Raw genomic sequence first — 16477 nt, 5'->3', positions numbered from 1 at the left:
ACACTGGCGTGAGATATGTGTACACTGTAACAGCACTATTCAATGGCAGTCCTGCATTGGCGTCCCTATTGTATGCATGTCACTAATGGTGAAAAATGTATTTTAAAACATTTTGCCAAAATGTTAAATGGTTCAAACTTGTATATCCTCTTCCAAATCTTCACACACCTTTGAAAAATGTAAAAAAAAAAAAAAAAAAAAAATACCCCATCTATAAGCTCAGAACATGTCTCAATGCTGCATGTTGTGAGCTTGTAGAGCGGCTATCTTTGCTATTTGTCATACAACAAATTATATAGGGCCAGTGAAGAGAGACAGAAATGTGAGGACAGAGAGCACATCATGCAGTGCAGGTCCACAGGTGAGACTCAAATACCAGGACATTGTGTTGATACGTTAACTGGTTGAGAAAGACAAACAGACTTCATTATGACATCATAGCGCAGTTGATGTGCAGCAATTCACAACGCAAATTAAAAGATCACATTAAGAAACACACATCGATCCGTGGACATGATATAATGGATCTTGATTGAAGATGATAAAGTGCTTAGCGCCTACAGTAGAATGCCGCCATATCTGCTATTACCAATTTGAATGTCACCCATGTATTTACTGTAATGTAAGAGAGTTGGGATTTAACACTTTGCCCTTGTCCATGATGTTCTCCGTATAAAGGGAAAATATCCAGGTGAATGGACTGTCTTTAAAACACTGTGCTGTTATCATACTTATGAATTCAGACTCCCCAGTGAAAAGGAGTAATAGTTAGCCTCTAAGCGGATGAATAACAAGCAGACAGTTGATGTATGCATGCATGCCTGCAACGCACTCACGCACGCACGCACGCACGCATGCACACGCACACGCACGTGTGCGCACTCACACACACAAAGAGTGCCAGTGCAGAATAATGAATTATGAAGATGAGAACTTCTGCTTGCAGTGCCTCACCTCTGCAGACAGGTGGCAATCCGCTCCACTGGGACGGGTGTCCAGGGACACAGCGGAGGACAGGCTCCCCCAGTAACTCGTGGCCAGCGTGGCAGGTGTAGCGCAGCGTCTCCCCTGCCTGGAAGAGCAGCTTGCCTGAGCTGGGTACTCCGTATGTTGGCGTACCAGGGTGACTGCACGGCTCAAAGGTTTCAGCTGGGAGAAGACAGAATGAACTGCTTGAACCCTGTGTCCTTCATCGCACGCCAAATATTAGCCCATCTACAAGCACACAACGCATCAAATTGTGGTGCGCTGTGAGCTTGTACAAATGTCTCCATATTTTTGCAGAATGGTGGCTTATTTACCATTCATTATGACATGGCCAGAGTAGTGATGCTAGGATTCATGTGATTAACGTGGAGTGTGTACACAGAATACTGGTCATTTATATTAACTCTGAGAGTATACAACTGTAGAGCAACAAAGGAGGAGGCCCGCACACCGTCTTAAGCTCCCAAAGGCAACGTTTCGACCCGCAAAGGGTCTTCGTCTTGCCTGACGAAGACCCTTTGCGGGTCGAAACGTTGCCAATAAATATTTTCTCTTTGGGAGCTTAAGACGGTGTGCGGGCCTCCTCCTTTGTTGCTCTGTACGTATTTTTGCTCAGCACCCGGAAAGTACGATGTGCGTGCTCATTGTGCTCATTTGACTTCTCAGTATACAACTGTAACCAAATGGACCCCCCCCCACACACACACACATACACTTGTAAATTAAGCGACTTTGGGTACTCAGAAAAGCGCAAAATAAATTCAAGGTATTATTATTATCAAATATAACTATAACTACAAATGTATTGTTTTCTAACTTAAGTGGATGGCAGAGTCCAACTCACAGCTATAAGGAGACTAGTGGTGAACAATACAGTATAATTATAGTGCTTGGTGTGGATGGCCCTCAAGGCTCCATTTGGTTACATTTGTGCACTCAGAATTAAATGAACACTCAGTATTTTACAGTGCACTCAGAGATGTGACGGTCGACTCCAGCTTGTAATTCCAATTGTGATTCTTAAATAACTATAATTACAGCTTCACTTTACTACAACTCTTGGTTGTAGCACGCACGCAGGTATGCACGCAGCACACTCACACACCAGTCGTTCTCAAAGCCTTGACAGTGACACTCTGTTTCAAATTGAATTTACCAACGAATATACGAATATAGTCCACCCATAAATGAACTAGCACAGTGTTTTTGTACCAAACTATTTCTAACCAGTCCAGTGGCAGTGAATAACTATTATTTATGTCTTCATTAAGTGTAATGGCGCTGTTATGTTACTCACATTTCTATTCAATAAAATCTGTGTCTCCCATCCCTATGCACATCAATAAACTTGACAGAGATGCACGCACGCACGCGCACACGCGCGCACACACACACACACACACACACACACACACACACACACACACACACACACACACACACACACACACACACACACACACACACCATTCATTTTCAAAGACTTGAATCTCCTGTTCCTCATTTGTCTCTGACAACAAACGCTCCACTATCAGACTGGAAGTATGTCAGGCTCATTATAATATCATTTTCCTCTTTAAACAACTCGCACTCTTCGCATGGGATTAACTTTTCACGTGCTGCCAAATGAGGGTGCCACTGTCTACACTTTCACCTCTATCTTAGCACTGTCTAATAATTCATTTGGCTGGACTGAGGAAATGACTTTGGAGAGGACAGGATGGGACCGGTCATTGTAATGCATGAGATGGTAATCAGGAACAGTGGAACACTTCAATTACTCTGTCAAACAGGAAGAAAAAAATGTGTTTCTAAAAACTCGTTTCACCTTCAACACAGGGGAAATAACATTAAGGAGCAAGTATGCTGGCTGTAAAATATGGAAGCGAATAGCTGACATAAATAAAATGAAATGGCAAATTCGAAAATGAAATTGAAATACAATGAATGCTTTTTAATGTTCAGGCTATGAACACATTTTTTGAGACAAAAATGAATGTAAAATGCAATAGCATTTACATTTTATCTACAGATGTGCTCATTCTATGACAAAATTAAAATTAAAAATAAAAGATAATTTTAATTTTAATTTTAAAAAAATACCCCGCTAATTAGTGGACAATATTAAAATGAAAATGCAATTTTGAAAATGAAATGAGGGAAATGCTTTTTAATCTTCAGATGATGAACGCATTTTTTGAGACACAAAGGAATGTATAATTCTATAGCATTGACATTTCATCTCTAGGTGTGCTCATTCTATGACTGATTGAAAAAGAAAAAGCAAACCACATTGCATTTTCATTTTCAAATCCTGCAGGGTAGGACTTGAAAATGAAAATGCAATGTGGTTTGCAGGGTTGCCATGTTCACTAAAAGTGAGCTCTCTGGGCATCATTTGTAGGTCTAATTCTATTGCCAGTTTCGCCAGTTCCATCCGCATGATTTGTAGATCTAATTCTGAGTCCCATCACCATGATTTGTAGGTCTAATTCCATCGCCAGTCCCATCCTTATGATTTGTAGATCTAATTCTATCAGTCCTATCATTTATGTGTAGGTCTAATTCCATCGCCAGTTCCATCCGCATGATTTGCAGATCTAATTCTATACAGTTCCATCCTCATGATTTGTAGATCTAATTCCATCGCCAGTCCCATCCCCATGATTTGTAGGACTAATTCGATACAGTCCCACCTCCATATTCTTTAGATCTAATTCGATAGTCACATCCCCATAATTTGTAGATCTAATTCCATCACCAGTCCTATCCCCATAATGTGTAGGTCCAATTCCATCGCCAGTTTCGCCAGTTCCATGCACATGATTTGTAGATCTAATTATATCAGATCCATCCCAATAATTTGTAGATCTAATTCCACCGCCAGTTCTATCCTTATGATTTGTAGATCTAATTCTCAGTCGCATCTCAATTATGTGTAGGTCTAATTCCATCGCCAGTTCCATCCTCATGATTTGAAGATCTAATTCTATACAGTTCCATCCTCATGATTTGTAGATCTAATTCCATTACCAGTCCCATCCCCATAATGTGTAGGTCCAATTCTATCACCAGTTTCAACCGTATGATTTGTAGATCTAATTCTATGAGTCCCATCCCCATGATTTGTAGGTCTAATACCATCGCCAGTTCCATCCGCATGATTTGTAGATCTAATTCTATACAGTTCCATCCTCATGATGTGTAGATCTAATTCCATCACCAGTCCCATCCCCATAATGTGTAGGTCCAATTCTATCGCCAGTTTCATCCGCATGATTTGTAGATCTAATTCTGATTCCCATCCCCATGATTTGTAGGTCTAATACCATCGCCAGTCCCATCCTTATGATTTGTAGATCTAATTCTGTCAGTCCCATCTCAATTATGTTAAGGTCTAATTCCATCGCCAGTTCCATCCCCATGATTTGTAGGTCTAATTCGATAGTCCCATCCACATAATTCATCTGCTTATAATAAATACGACAAATCTCTGTGAGTATGTACAGTATCTCACACAAGCGAGTACACCCCTCTCATTTCTGCAAATACTTAATCATTTCTCTTCATGGGACAACATTGAAGAGATGACACTTTGATATAATGTAAAGTAGTCAGTGTACAGAATGGAGACCAGTGTAATGTTCTTGTCCTCTCAACATAACTAGACACACAGCCATTAATGTCTAAAGTGCTGGCAACAAAAGTCAGTAGCAGTACACCCCTAAGTGAAAATGTCCAAATTGGGCCCAAGTGTTAATATTTTGTGTGGCCACCATTACTTTCACCAGAGCTTCACAGGTTGCCACTGGGATCCTCTTCCACTCCTCCATGACCTCCATCCCAGAGATGGTAGATGTTAGAGACCTGGCGCTTCTCCAGCTTCCGTTTGAAGATGCCCCACAGATGCTCAATAGGGTTTAGGTCTGTAGACATGCTTGGCCAGTCCATCACCTTTACCCTCAGCTCCTTTATTAAGCTCATGAACTACTTTGATGTACAGTATCATAATTACATAACTGCGGAGGTTAAAGGAGCACTTTGCCAATTTTCAACCTCATCTCATAAGATCAGTCCTATCATGGCGATGGAATTAGACCTACACATAATTGAGATGGAACTGATACAATTAGATCTACAAATCATAAGGATGGGACTGGTGATGGAATTAGACCTACAACTCATAGGGATGGGACCAGTAATGGTATTAAACCTAGAAATCCTGGGGATGGGACTCATAGAATTAGATCTACAAATCATGCGGATGGAACTGGCGATGGAATTAGACATACAAATGATAGGGATGGGACTGGTGATGGAATTAGATCTACAAATCATGGGGATAGGACTCATATAATTAGATCTACAAATCATGCGGATGGAACTGGTGATGGAATTAGACCTATACATAATTGAGATGGGACTGATAGAATTAGATCTACAAATCATTGGGATGGATTTGATATAATTAGATCTACAAATCATGCGGATGGAACTGGCGAAACTGGCGATGGAATTGGACCTACACATTATGGGACTGGTGATGGAATTAGATCTACAAATCATTGAATTCGAACTAAAGAACATGGAGATGGGACTGTATCGAATTAGACAAATCATGGGGATGGAACTGGTTATAGAATTAGACCTTCACATAATTCATTGACTGATAGAATTAGATCTACAAATCATAAGGATGGGACTGGCGATGAAATTAGATCTACAAATCATGAGGATGGAACTGTATAGAATTAGATCTACAAATCATGCGGATGGAACTGGCGATGGAATTAGACCTACACATAATTGAGATAGGACTGATAGAATTAGATCTACAAATCATAAGGATGGGACTGGCGATGGAATTAGACCTACAAATCATGGGGATGGGACTCATAGAATTAGATCTACAAATCATGCGGATGGAACTGGTGATGGAATTAGATCTAAATATCATGGTCACTGGTATTAGCTAAATTTATGGAGAGGAAAGCCCAGAGAGCTCACTTTTAGTGAACATGGCAACCCAGCAAACCACATTGCATTTTCATTTTCAAGTCATACCCTGCAGGATTTGAAAATGAAAATGCAATGTGGTTTGCTTTTTCTTTTTCAATCAGTCATAGAATGAGCACACCTATAGATGAAATGTCAATGCTATAGAATTATACATTTCTTTGTGTCTCAAAATAAAAAGCATTTCCCTCATTTCATTTTAATTTTCAAAATTGCATTTTCATTTTAATATTGTCCACTAATTAGCGGGGTATTTTTTGAAAATTAAAATTAAAATGATCTTTTATTTATCATTTTAATTTTGTCATAGAATGAGCACATCTGTAGATAAAATGTAAATGCTATTGCATTTTAAATTCATTTTTGTCTCAAAAAATGCGTTCATTTCCTGAAGATTAAAAAGCATTTATTGTATTTCAATTTAATTTTCGAATTTGCCATTTCATTTTATTTGTGTCTGGCATTCGCTTCCATAGTAAAAGAGTTATTGTCTCCAAGATATCGCATGCGTGTTTTTGATTGATTGATTGAAGACTTTATTAGAAGTTTGCATAGGAAAAGGTACAGTTTCATGACGGTACAGTTCACTGGTACAAGGTCTACTAAAGGTTACCAGTTGCGAATGGCTGCTGCCTGTAAGTGGTTTTTCTGGGCAATTTTAAAGGATGCTAGGGATCCACACTCCTTTATGGCCTTCGGTAAGGCTTTCCACATTTTGGTGGTATAGCAGAAGAACGAGTTTGACCCTTTGTTGGTTTTGACTCTGGGTTAAAAGTGATCTGTGGCACTGCCTCTGGTGTTGTAATATGGACATCCAAGGTACTTGGGTATCATAGTGGTGTAGTGTATCTTGTACACCAGGCCCATTGCAAGTTGCTGTACTCTGTCATCTACTCTGAGCCACCCCACTCTTAACTGGTAAGTAGCAGTGCATTCACACATACAAGTACACATACTATATGCATGCATGCACATTATGTTTCCATGCACAAGAGTCACTCTAAGTTGTTGAGAGGTTTAACCAGAAACAGAATGTTGTCGTAATCCCCTTGTGATGTAACACGTCAGAGCACAGCACTAATTATCACTTATTTAAAATACAGCCCAAAACATGCCCACAGCAAGTGTAAATACTTAGGCAACCCCCAGTATTTTCACAAAATGGTCTGTGCATTTTAACCACATGAACCCTAGCGTCCCTTTTCTGAGCATGTCATAGGCATACATTTGGCAAAAATATGTGAACATTCGGTCATAGTAATAATCTACGCATTGTTGAGTTTGTAGATCTGTAGAGCTTGTAGATTTTGAGATGTGGTGTAGACTAGGGAGAAAAAGCCAGAGCCAATAACAGACCCCTGCGGTACCCCAGTAAAGGATATAGGGATTTAAGTGGTTATCACTAGCCTAGCGTTCCAGGCACTTAGGCTCAATGTAGCCTGCAGTCCGTCACGGGTCCAAGTCCCATTCCCGACGACCTTTGCTGAGTGTCTCTCCCCATCTTTCTCTCCCTCTTACCTGTCCATCTTCCCTGAAAAACTACCAATTAAGGCAGAAAAAGCCAAAAACAAATCTTAAAAAACAAAACAAAAACGATTTCTTGACAAGCGTCAGAGACTGTGTTCACACGTGCATATTTTGGAACATATACAGAATATAGTATACACATATAGTACATACGCAGGCATCTGGGCAGTTTCTGGTTCCACTTGGGGCCAGAGGAGCCGTGGTTGTAGCACGTGAGCAGACTGTTGCCAGACAGGGTGTAGCCCTTGTCACAGATGTACTGAATGGTTGACCCCACGGTGAGGCGAGGACCCGTCAACACGCGCCGACTATGATCCACCTTCCCAGGATCGGCACATGACACCACTGTGGGGACGGAGACAAACAACTTTATGTCACTGTGAACAGTAACCTCTAAGTTCGATAGATAGAGAGACCTTTATTTATCCCCGTGGGGAAAGAGTCATAGCAGCACTGCAGTAGCGATGGATAAAAAAAAAAACATACAGTAGGACAGGTAGAGGTAAGGGCACAGAGAGATACACCTCAAAATGATGAAAGAAATTTAGTTTAAGTAAAATTGAAATATAAAATCTAAATACCTAAAGCCTGATCTAGCCATCTGCATTCGGACTGACTGGGTTGGCGTAAAGTACAGTATGTTACTAATTCACTAATATAATAGGCGTAAGTATAATGTGCAATCACAAGCAGTATGAGCTTACACTTACTGCCCATGAATGTATATCTATACAGATAATAATGTAAGCCTACAGTGTGCATTTGGAAAATATATAGTGTAACAATAGACAGTCAGTGACTATAAGGAGGAGTCAGTAATCCAAGAGAAGAACAGAGTGTGTACAGGATGTTTGTTATCTATAGGCTACCGGCACAATGGACTGACCAAGTCACTGGTCTGAAGGGCTCCTCATCCCTGTTAACTCGTCATAGAGGGGGAGGGAGTGGTTTCGTCAGGAGAGCTTCCATCTTCCTCCTCATCCGTCCCTCCGTAACCAACAGAATATCCAGTTTGACTCCATCTGCAAAGCCGGCCCTCTTCACCAGCTTGTTCAGTTTCTTAGTGTCCATTGAATTGATTGTTACCCCCTCCACAGTCCACACACACACACACACACACCAGAACATGACAAAGACGAGGACACTGGCTACTACAGACCGGTAGAAGACACACATTGAAGGACCTGAGCCTCTTCAGGAACAATAGCCTGCTGTCCCTGGTTGTTGTCACATCACTCTGCGAAGCTCTCCAAAAGTGCTCTGTACTCTTCTTTGTTGTCATCCGTGCTGCATCTCACTTCTGTAGGTGACACGTTCCCGGGTTGAAGCAGATATCGGAGGTGCAGAGGGTGAATAGAAAAGGTGACAGCACAGTTCCTTAGGTGCTCATCACCAGAACATGTGACAGTAAACCCTGCTGTCTGAAATACTGGGGTCAATAAATGAGCCTGTAATCCAGGCCACCAGGCTGTGCTCCACCTGTATCACAGAGAGCTTCTCGGCAAGACAGTGCGGTTTGATGGTGTTGAACGCGCTGTAGTGGAGAAGTCGAAGAACATGACTCCCAGTCCCACAGTGCTGTACAGCCTCTCCATGCGTGTGTGGTCTCTGTGGAGCAGGTAGGTGATGTCACCATCCACCCCAATGTTTGACAGGCAAACTAGGGTCAAGGGAGCTACTCAACAGGAGCTTCAGGTGCTTCTGGACCAGGATAGGTTTGACCTTCCACTGACTCCCCTCTGTCCTGAAACAAAAGTTCCCGGACTAAAGACCCGGAAATGACTGCCTGCTTTCGTCCAGATTTCAAATCCACAAGGAACGAAAATGTGGGAAGGCCAGGTCTATCGCTGTGTAACAGGAGCCATTGTTTCTGAAGATAAGATCGGATCGTACAGCTGAGCCTGGTTACATTAGCCCACAGAGGGGGTGTATAAAGAGATTAGTACTGCCTCTCACAGCAGTCCATCCCAAACCCAATTCTGGGCTCAGCAGGAGAGGGGCCAGTGTAGCTGTGGTGACAGTATGGAAGTCAGCCATCTTGGAAGCAAGGTCTCCATCTCCTGCCAGTAAGGCTGGTCATCACCATTGCAAAGCACTCTTGTCGTTAGTGTGTGTGTGCGTGCGTGCGTGCGTGCGTGCGTGCGTGCGTGCGTGCGTGTAGTTGTATTCATAGATTTCATATAATTCAATATTCAAAACTCTATTGCCAAAACCATCTCAGTTTATTTCGAATTTGTGCAATTTGTTTCAATTTGTTTGAAAGGTGCTCAGATATAACAACAAGAAGAATGTGGAACTAATAGTTGCCATCGTTCCAAACACTGTAGTGAAGTTCCAATATTGAACTCCATTAGTGTTTACGAAGCATGCTAGACACATGAACCACGTGATCGCATCGCGGCCAGATCAAAGAGTGTCATGGCTCTCTCTTTCAACGGGTCTGGGCCTGAGCTCTTGGTTATATCTCCATGTCTAGCAGCCTGCAGCTTATTGTGCACTCCTGGCTCACTGACTCCATCTTGTGCCAGGGCGGAGGCCAGCTGGCGCTGTCCTTTCTCCACATGGAGAGCCTGGCCCGCTCGGTCAGTGGTTGTCCTGGCGATTTTGGTGCCCTCAGTGGAATCATGCCATGCAGGGCAATATGAGTCACCCCAATGTTGTGTAGTGAACACTGTGTTTGAACACTGGTTAATGTAGAGTCTCTTTCAATAAACAGATACAAAATTACTTTTAGAGTGACCATCTAAAAAGGGGTAATGTTTTTAGACAGCTAGAGCTGGTAAAGCTTTAGAAAGGCTTTACCATGTACTTAAAGGGGAATTCCAGAGGAGTGTTCTTCTTATGGTAATCTGATGTTATTCCATCCATTAACAAGTGGTAGAGGCGAAACAAAAAAAGAAAAGGTCAAGTCTACCGAGTTAGCTCTGACCGGAGATGGTCTAATGCAGCATATAATAATACAGCAGCTGCACAGAAACAAAACTTTTTAGAGACATTTACGCCATTATGAAAAAAACAACAAAACAACTTTAACAAATGGTTTGAGTAAAAGAGCATATCTATCTGCTGCTAGCTACTGATTGTAAGAAGGAATCCACCTTCTGTAACAGCTAGAACCATGGGGCTTGGTGACTTAGTTCCTTAAAGCGCTTGGTTTGTGTTAAAATCCCAGCAGTGCCTTTTCAGGTCTTCAAAATAGTAGATCTCCATTCATGGAAAGGCACTGAAGCCGTACAGAATAAAATTAGATTTGCTATGCAAGAATGACGGTGTCCTTGACTTAGCACAGTACAAACTGCAGATCAGCCGGCTCCGAGAACAAAGTCCACATAACACTGTAAGTTCCACATAACACTGTTGGCTTAGTTATTTAAAACATTGGCCTAGTAAATAGCAGATCCAGGGAGTCCTGTTTACTTTTCCGTGTTGCATTCAGTGTTATAAAATGCTTATAAACTACTCAAAAGTATGAAATATGTTCATGTGTGTAGGAAAAGCTGTTTAACATATAACCTAAGTATAACCTAAGTATATAGCCTATGAGCAGGCATGCCCAGATCCATACTGTTTCATTGAACTAGAGGAAGTAAAACAGTATAGCATATACTTGGCATAATGCATATGGGAAGCACTCGAATGAACTAACTCTGAATGATTCATTATCACATGCTCATGCAGTACATGTACGTATTTCCACTGAAATCCTGGTAGCTGTCTAGTAAACAACAGATTCTGGGTTTGAATCCCAGCAGTGCCATTTTCGCTGAGGATACAGGGCTGTATTTCGGTCCATAGAGTTCATCTGCTCCACACACCAAATTCATTTAGCAAAAATGGAAATACTCAAGTTAAGTAAAAGTACCTCAAAATTGTACTTTCCACTACAGCAAACATGTCCTGTGTTGTGCATCTACCTTCCTGGCTGGGCACAAGCGGTGTTTCTAATTACCTCTCTCACAGCTAGGCAGATCACCACTCCAGGTGAGGTCCCACTGGCACATGAGCAGCTCCGTGCCAACCACCTGGTAACCCGGGTAGCACTGGTAGGTCACCACTGTGCCATGCACCAGCTCCGGATGGGAGGTACTCTTCCAGCCATTGGAGATCTCTGGAAGCTCTGGGCACGTGTCGTTACGAGGAACCTCTGGGGAAGGGAAGAGGGTGAGAGAGAGAGAGAGAATAGGTGGAGAGTGACGCAAATATATCTCATTGGACCCAGCGCTCCGGTCCTTCCTTCTTGCCTGCACATTGTGATATTTATACATTCTATCAAGGTCATCTACTGCCTGCTGTGCATATTACGCTGTGAGTTTTATGTCTGCTGCCTTTATCTTCTGTCTGAGTGTACGTGAATCCTGCAGTGTCCTCTTGTACGAGTCCTATTCTGTATGTCCAAGTCATTATTCCACGGGTTAGTGTTGATTCTTTTATATTGGATTTTCATTGCGCAAAGAAAAACCTTTGGTGATAATTTTACAGAGCATTGTGCACCAAATCAAACTATACTAAGCAATTATGTAAATGTAATTCTGATATTTTAGGCTTTATCATTGTTTGAAACACGAGGGAGTGTGCTTGCGTGGTGAATGATTATTTTTTCAGTTTTTCTTGTAAGGCAACTGACTCCCTTACGGGGACAGTGAGTGTACTCTACTCTGCCAGGCTCCTTGGCTGCAACCACTACAGTATGTCCAAGGGACAAGACAGGAGGTTCAAAGCCCTGTGTTTACATGGCTGATTTGGACAAACCCACCAGGGTAATTGTGTTCAGATACCATGCATTCCAATTCTGAGACACCTGTAGCCCCCCCCCCCCCCCCCCCCCCCTTGGCTGCATTCATTTTCACATTTTTTCAATGTGACAGGTGAACAGCAGATATACAAGCTCACAGCACAGCACCGAGTGCCACGCTGCGAGCTTGTAGATCTGCTATTTTTGAAAAGTTGTGAAAATGTGTGCAAATCTTTGAATATATGTATTTTTTAAGCGAACATTTGTAACTCAAATCCTGGAACTAAATATTTTGAGATGGGGGTCCGTGGCCAAATACATATCATTTTGGGGGTCCTTCACATGAAAAAGTTTGAGCACCACTGATATAGAAACATAGGTTTTTCAAAAAACCTATTATTTTTCAAAAATAGCAGATCTACAAGCTCGCAGCTATCTGCTATTTTTCAAATAGTTAAAGCACAAAATAATGCGTACCCAGTCTAAATGGGTTAAACCCCCTCCCCCTATGAAGAACATTCATGGGGGGCCCGCAGTGACTCCTTGTACCCAGGGCCCAGAATTTGGTGCGACACCCCTGGTATCTATGTTCTAGTGTCCAGCTCCAGAGGGGATTCCTACCAAAGAAATGGATCATGAAGCCGTTGCCGTAGCCGTAGATGTTGGTGGCGGGGTCGGACTGGAACTGGATGGTGACGTCGGCGGTAGAGGTGTACAGCTTGAAGCGGGGGCGCACCCCGCCATACTGGCCCAGAACCTTGGCAGTCAGGTCGTCGCCATCATAGAAGGTCAAAAGGTCGTTCTTGCCTATGTTCAGTCTGCAGAGACAAGGTGGCAGGAATCAGTACACACTGAAGCAGAGGACTGTAACGCACCTATTGCCCTTTTGAACACACGCCCGATTATAATGGTGATTTGGCCATGATGGATGCGATCTGACTGTGCGTCCACTATGACACAGTGTGCTTGTCGACGACTGTTATCTGTGAAAGTCAGCTGTTACGAGTGTGAAGTCTTTTCAGTTTGAAAGGTCTTGTAGTGTGTTTACAGTAAGTTTAAAAACGGTACTAACCTAATCCCTGAAGAAGACATATCCAGGTTGTTGGTTTTCAATAAATTATCCTGCATCTTGGCTATCTTGGCACACGGCTTTTCTTCGCTTTTAGACTTCTGTACCAAGGTCAGCAGCAATTGTTCGCCTTAACGGTAATATAAAAACACATATTTTCTTATGTGGACTAGTGAAAAGTCAGCTATCCTCTCACAGCATGATACGAACCACAGTGTGACATTCTTAAGAAACTATGCCAAGACAGGATATGTCCGTATTCTTACTTCAGCAAACGTCCGTGTTGCTTTGCATCACATTGACAATTTAACCCCCCCCCCCCCCATGGGGCAGATTGCAGCGCTGCATTGGCTCCTGAGCAACATAGTTTCTATTTTAGTCAGAAACAACTCTCATTTCTCTGTTGTGTCAAAAAGTAAACTGAGGGTGCCCTTCAGAAAATACTTTACTTGAGTGTATACCACAAAGCCATTCCAAAACACATTACCTGTGCTGTTCCTGTCTATGAGCTGATGGCAAGCAGGCAATATGCCAACATTGTTGTATTGGCATCGTCATATGTTTGAGCATCTTGGGAAATTGAGTATGCTCCACATAAAACATGTTTGCTGCAATTTCTCATTTTACAAAGGGACTGTCCATTCTAATGACAACTATGATATGTGACAGCAATTTCTGTTATATTCACGTTCCTCAATCAAGCAGCTGTGTGAGCACATGCCAGCACAATTATGTCATTATATTGCTGAACACAGTTGCATTTCCCTCTCATATGCCTCTCATTCTCTCATTTGGGAATAGAGTGGGCAGGCATTCATTTCCCACATACAGGATGAAAGCCACAGTCACAACTACACTATAATGATTCTGAGCAATTTCCTTCATCCCATGATGCATTATTGTCTCCCAATGGGAACCATGTCTTGACAGAGGATAATGTGCCTCAAACAAGGCGTGACGGGTGGTCACTGTTGTGAACAGCATGATTATGAGGTTAGCTACATGCCAACGTCCCATATTGCTATTCACACAATCCCCTCCAGCATTTAGGGGAGCTTCTGAAACTGCATCCGAGGGATGATTTCCCAGCTCCATCAGACAGATGGACGACAGAATCACTATGTTGGTAGCAATGAATGTTGACCCCACTCTAAAGGAATGGAGCCTTGAAAATAAAAGGACCACTATATGCATGCTATAACAGTCGTACTATTAAGACTTTTTTTTTCTGCACCAAGAACACTTGCAGCTACTGCAGACCTGGACGGTGCTTATGAAACGTCACCTGGGATGGAGCTATCTTCCTTTGTAGAGAGGGGATGTAGAGCGTAGAGGATATGACTTAGGCAGAATAAAGCAGTGACATGCTCTATGCTGTCGCTAATTAATCACCAGCGGCTCCTGATAAAACTCATTAGCGAGCCAGAGATTGAGCCATTAATCTCTCTGGGAGCATGTGGAAATCAAGAGCTCAGGAGCCGCAGAATGAATCAACACACACTGCAATCCCCGGGGAAAAGACCAAATGTCTACTTTCGATCTTTTTTTGGCCAACATGAAAAGAATTGCAAGAGAAAAGTCTGAGGCTGAGAGTGTTCTAGGCCCTGCAGTGAGGAATGGAGTTCTCTTTGTAGACTGAACAGCTTGGGTTGTTTCAAAGCTGCAGAGGCACGCACGCACGCACACTTACATATTGCCATCAAGGTCACACGCGCACACGCGCACGTACGCACCAGAGATTCCGTTAGCCGGTATTTACCGGCCATTGACCGGTTAAATGTTTAATTGGCCGGTAATTATAAAGTCCACCGGCCACCGTGGCCGGCTGGGAAAATGCCTCTTAGGCTATTTTATCATTTAATCTTATTATTCACATAATTATTTGTCTAAAGTAGTAAAGCTACAATCATTAAAACCTATCATAATTTTAAATTTGTATCATGTTCTGTGAGTCTGTCTGACGACAGCCGAGCTCATCGCCACTGCTTCTGCTGCTGCTTCATGCTGCGCTGTTAGAGGTGGGACTTTACCGAACGAATCGAGTCTTTTGAACAGCTCTTTGAAATGAACGGTTCACAGTATAGGGAGCCGTTCCTGAACATTGGTGGGAAAAGTACGCTAGTCTTTTGAACGGCTCTTTGAAAGGAACGGATCCCAGAGATCCGACTCACTTCAAATAGCCATAAATCCCATCTCTATGTTACGCGCATTGGAAATATCAGAGCTTCAAGCTCACAACAAGTCGAAACGCGCAGCGCTGTGAGCTTGTATGTCTGCTATTTTAGACACGCACACGGACTTATGGAGAAGCACACATCACGTTTCACAGCTGACAGTTCCAGCACCTTGTAACAATCAGCGCTATACAGCATGGTTTTAGTGTTATAATCAGAACAGAACTGGGGTTCTAGACCAAGCTGGACCCAGAGTAGACGATAATGAAAAAGGGACTCGAACTCTGTGGAATCGTGGATATTATACAAGCACGCACATGACTTTCTGATCGCATCGATTGATCCCATCGTGGTCAAAGCAACAGAGGCAAGTCAAGTTAGTATAACCTTCCTTGCACCAACATAACATTAACAAAACAAAACAAATGTTGTGTGTTTGCATATTAAGGTTTAATGAGACGTGAAGCCAAAATCATATACTACAATTAACTTGTAGGCCACGTACTGTGTGGCAGGGCGCGCAAACGGTTCGCTTGTGTTGCGTGCCCACTTTAACCTATTCACTTCTTTATACTACTACATAAGTAGATAGTTAGGATATTATTTTGTTAACTCAGGAACAGATTGCAATTGCATCTGTGATAAAGAGGAATTAAGGAAGCCCAGCGCTAACATAAAATGGTGTAATTATCAGTTGGGTGCACCATGCACACGCACATACAGTATCTCATCTGCAAACACGTATGTGACGACGTTCATTATAATATGGCCGATAAATTAATTGATTGGCCGGTAAAATATAATCCTGCCGGCCAAGGTGGCCGGCCCCAAAAATGCCTAGCGGAAACCCTGGTACGCACACGCGCGCGCACACACACACACACACACACACACACACACACACACACACACACACACACACACACACACACACACACACACACACACACACACACACACACACACACACAC

At 42.6% G+C, this 16477-nt stretch overlaps 1 protein-coding gene across 1 annotated transcript in view; it reads right to left on the bottom strand.

The window, feature by feature from the left end:
• The window catches only part of LOC308289801 (seizure protein 6-like), a 179297-nt gene that overhangs the window by 5441 nt on the left and 157379 nt on the right, over positions 1 to 16477 (bottom strand). Inside the window, exons 11-14 of the mRNA XM_080731553.1 lie at positions 12884 to 13080; positions 11480 to 11674; positions 7684 to 7875; positions 955 to 1149 (exon numbers count right to left, since the gene is read on the bottom strand). Coding sequence (XP_080587679.1) covers positions 955 to 1149; positions 7684 to 7875; positions 11480 to 11674; positions 12884 to 13080 — 779 coding nt within the window. The remainder of the gene's footprint in view (positions 1 to 954; positions 1150 to 7683; positions 7876 to 11479; positions 11675 to 12883; positions 13081 to 16477) is intronic.

The sequence above is a fragment of the Nannobrachium achirus genome (assembly GCF_963921795.1).
Source record: "Nannobrachium achirus genome assembly, chromosome: 8".
NCBI classification, from domain to species: domain Eukaryota; kingdom Metazoa; phylum Chordata; class Actinopteri; order Myctophiformes; family Myctophidae; genus Nannobrachium; species Nannobrachium achirus.
Note: the sequence above shows the minus strand (reverse complement) of the source record. Positions and strands in the feature narration are given on the sequence as shown.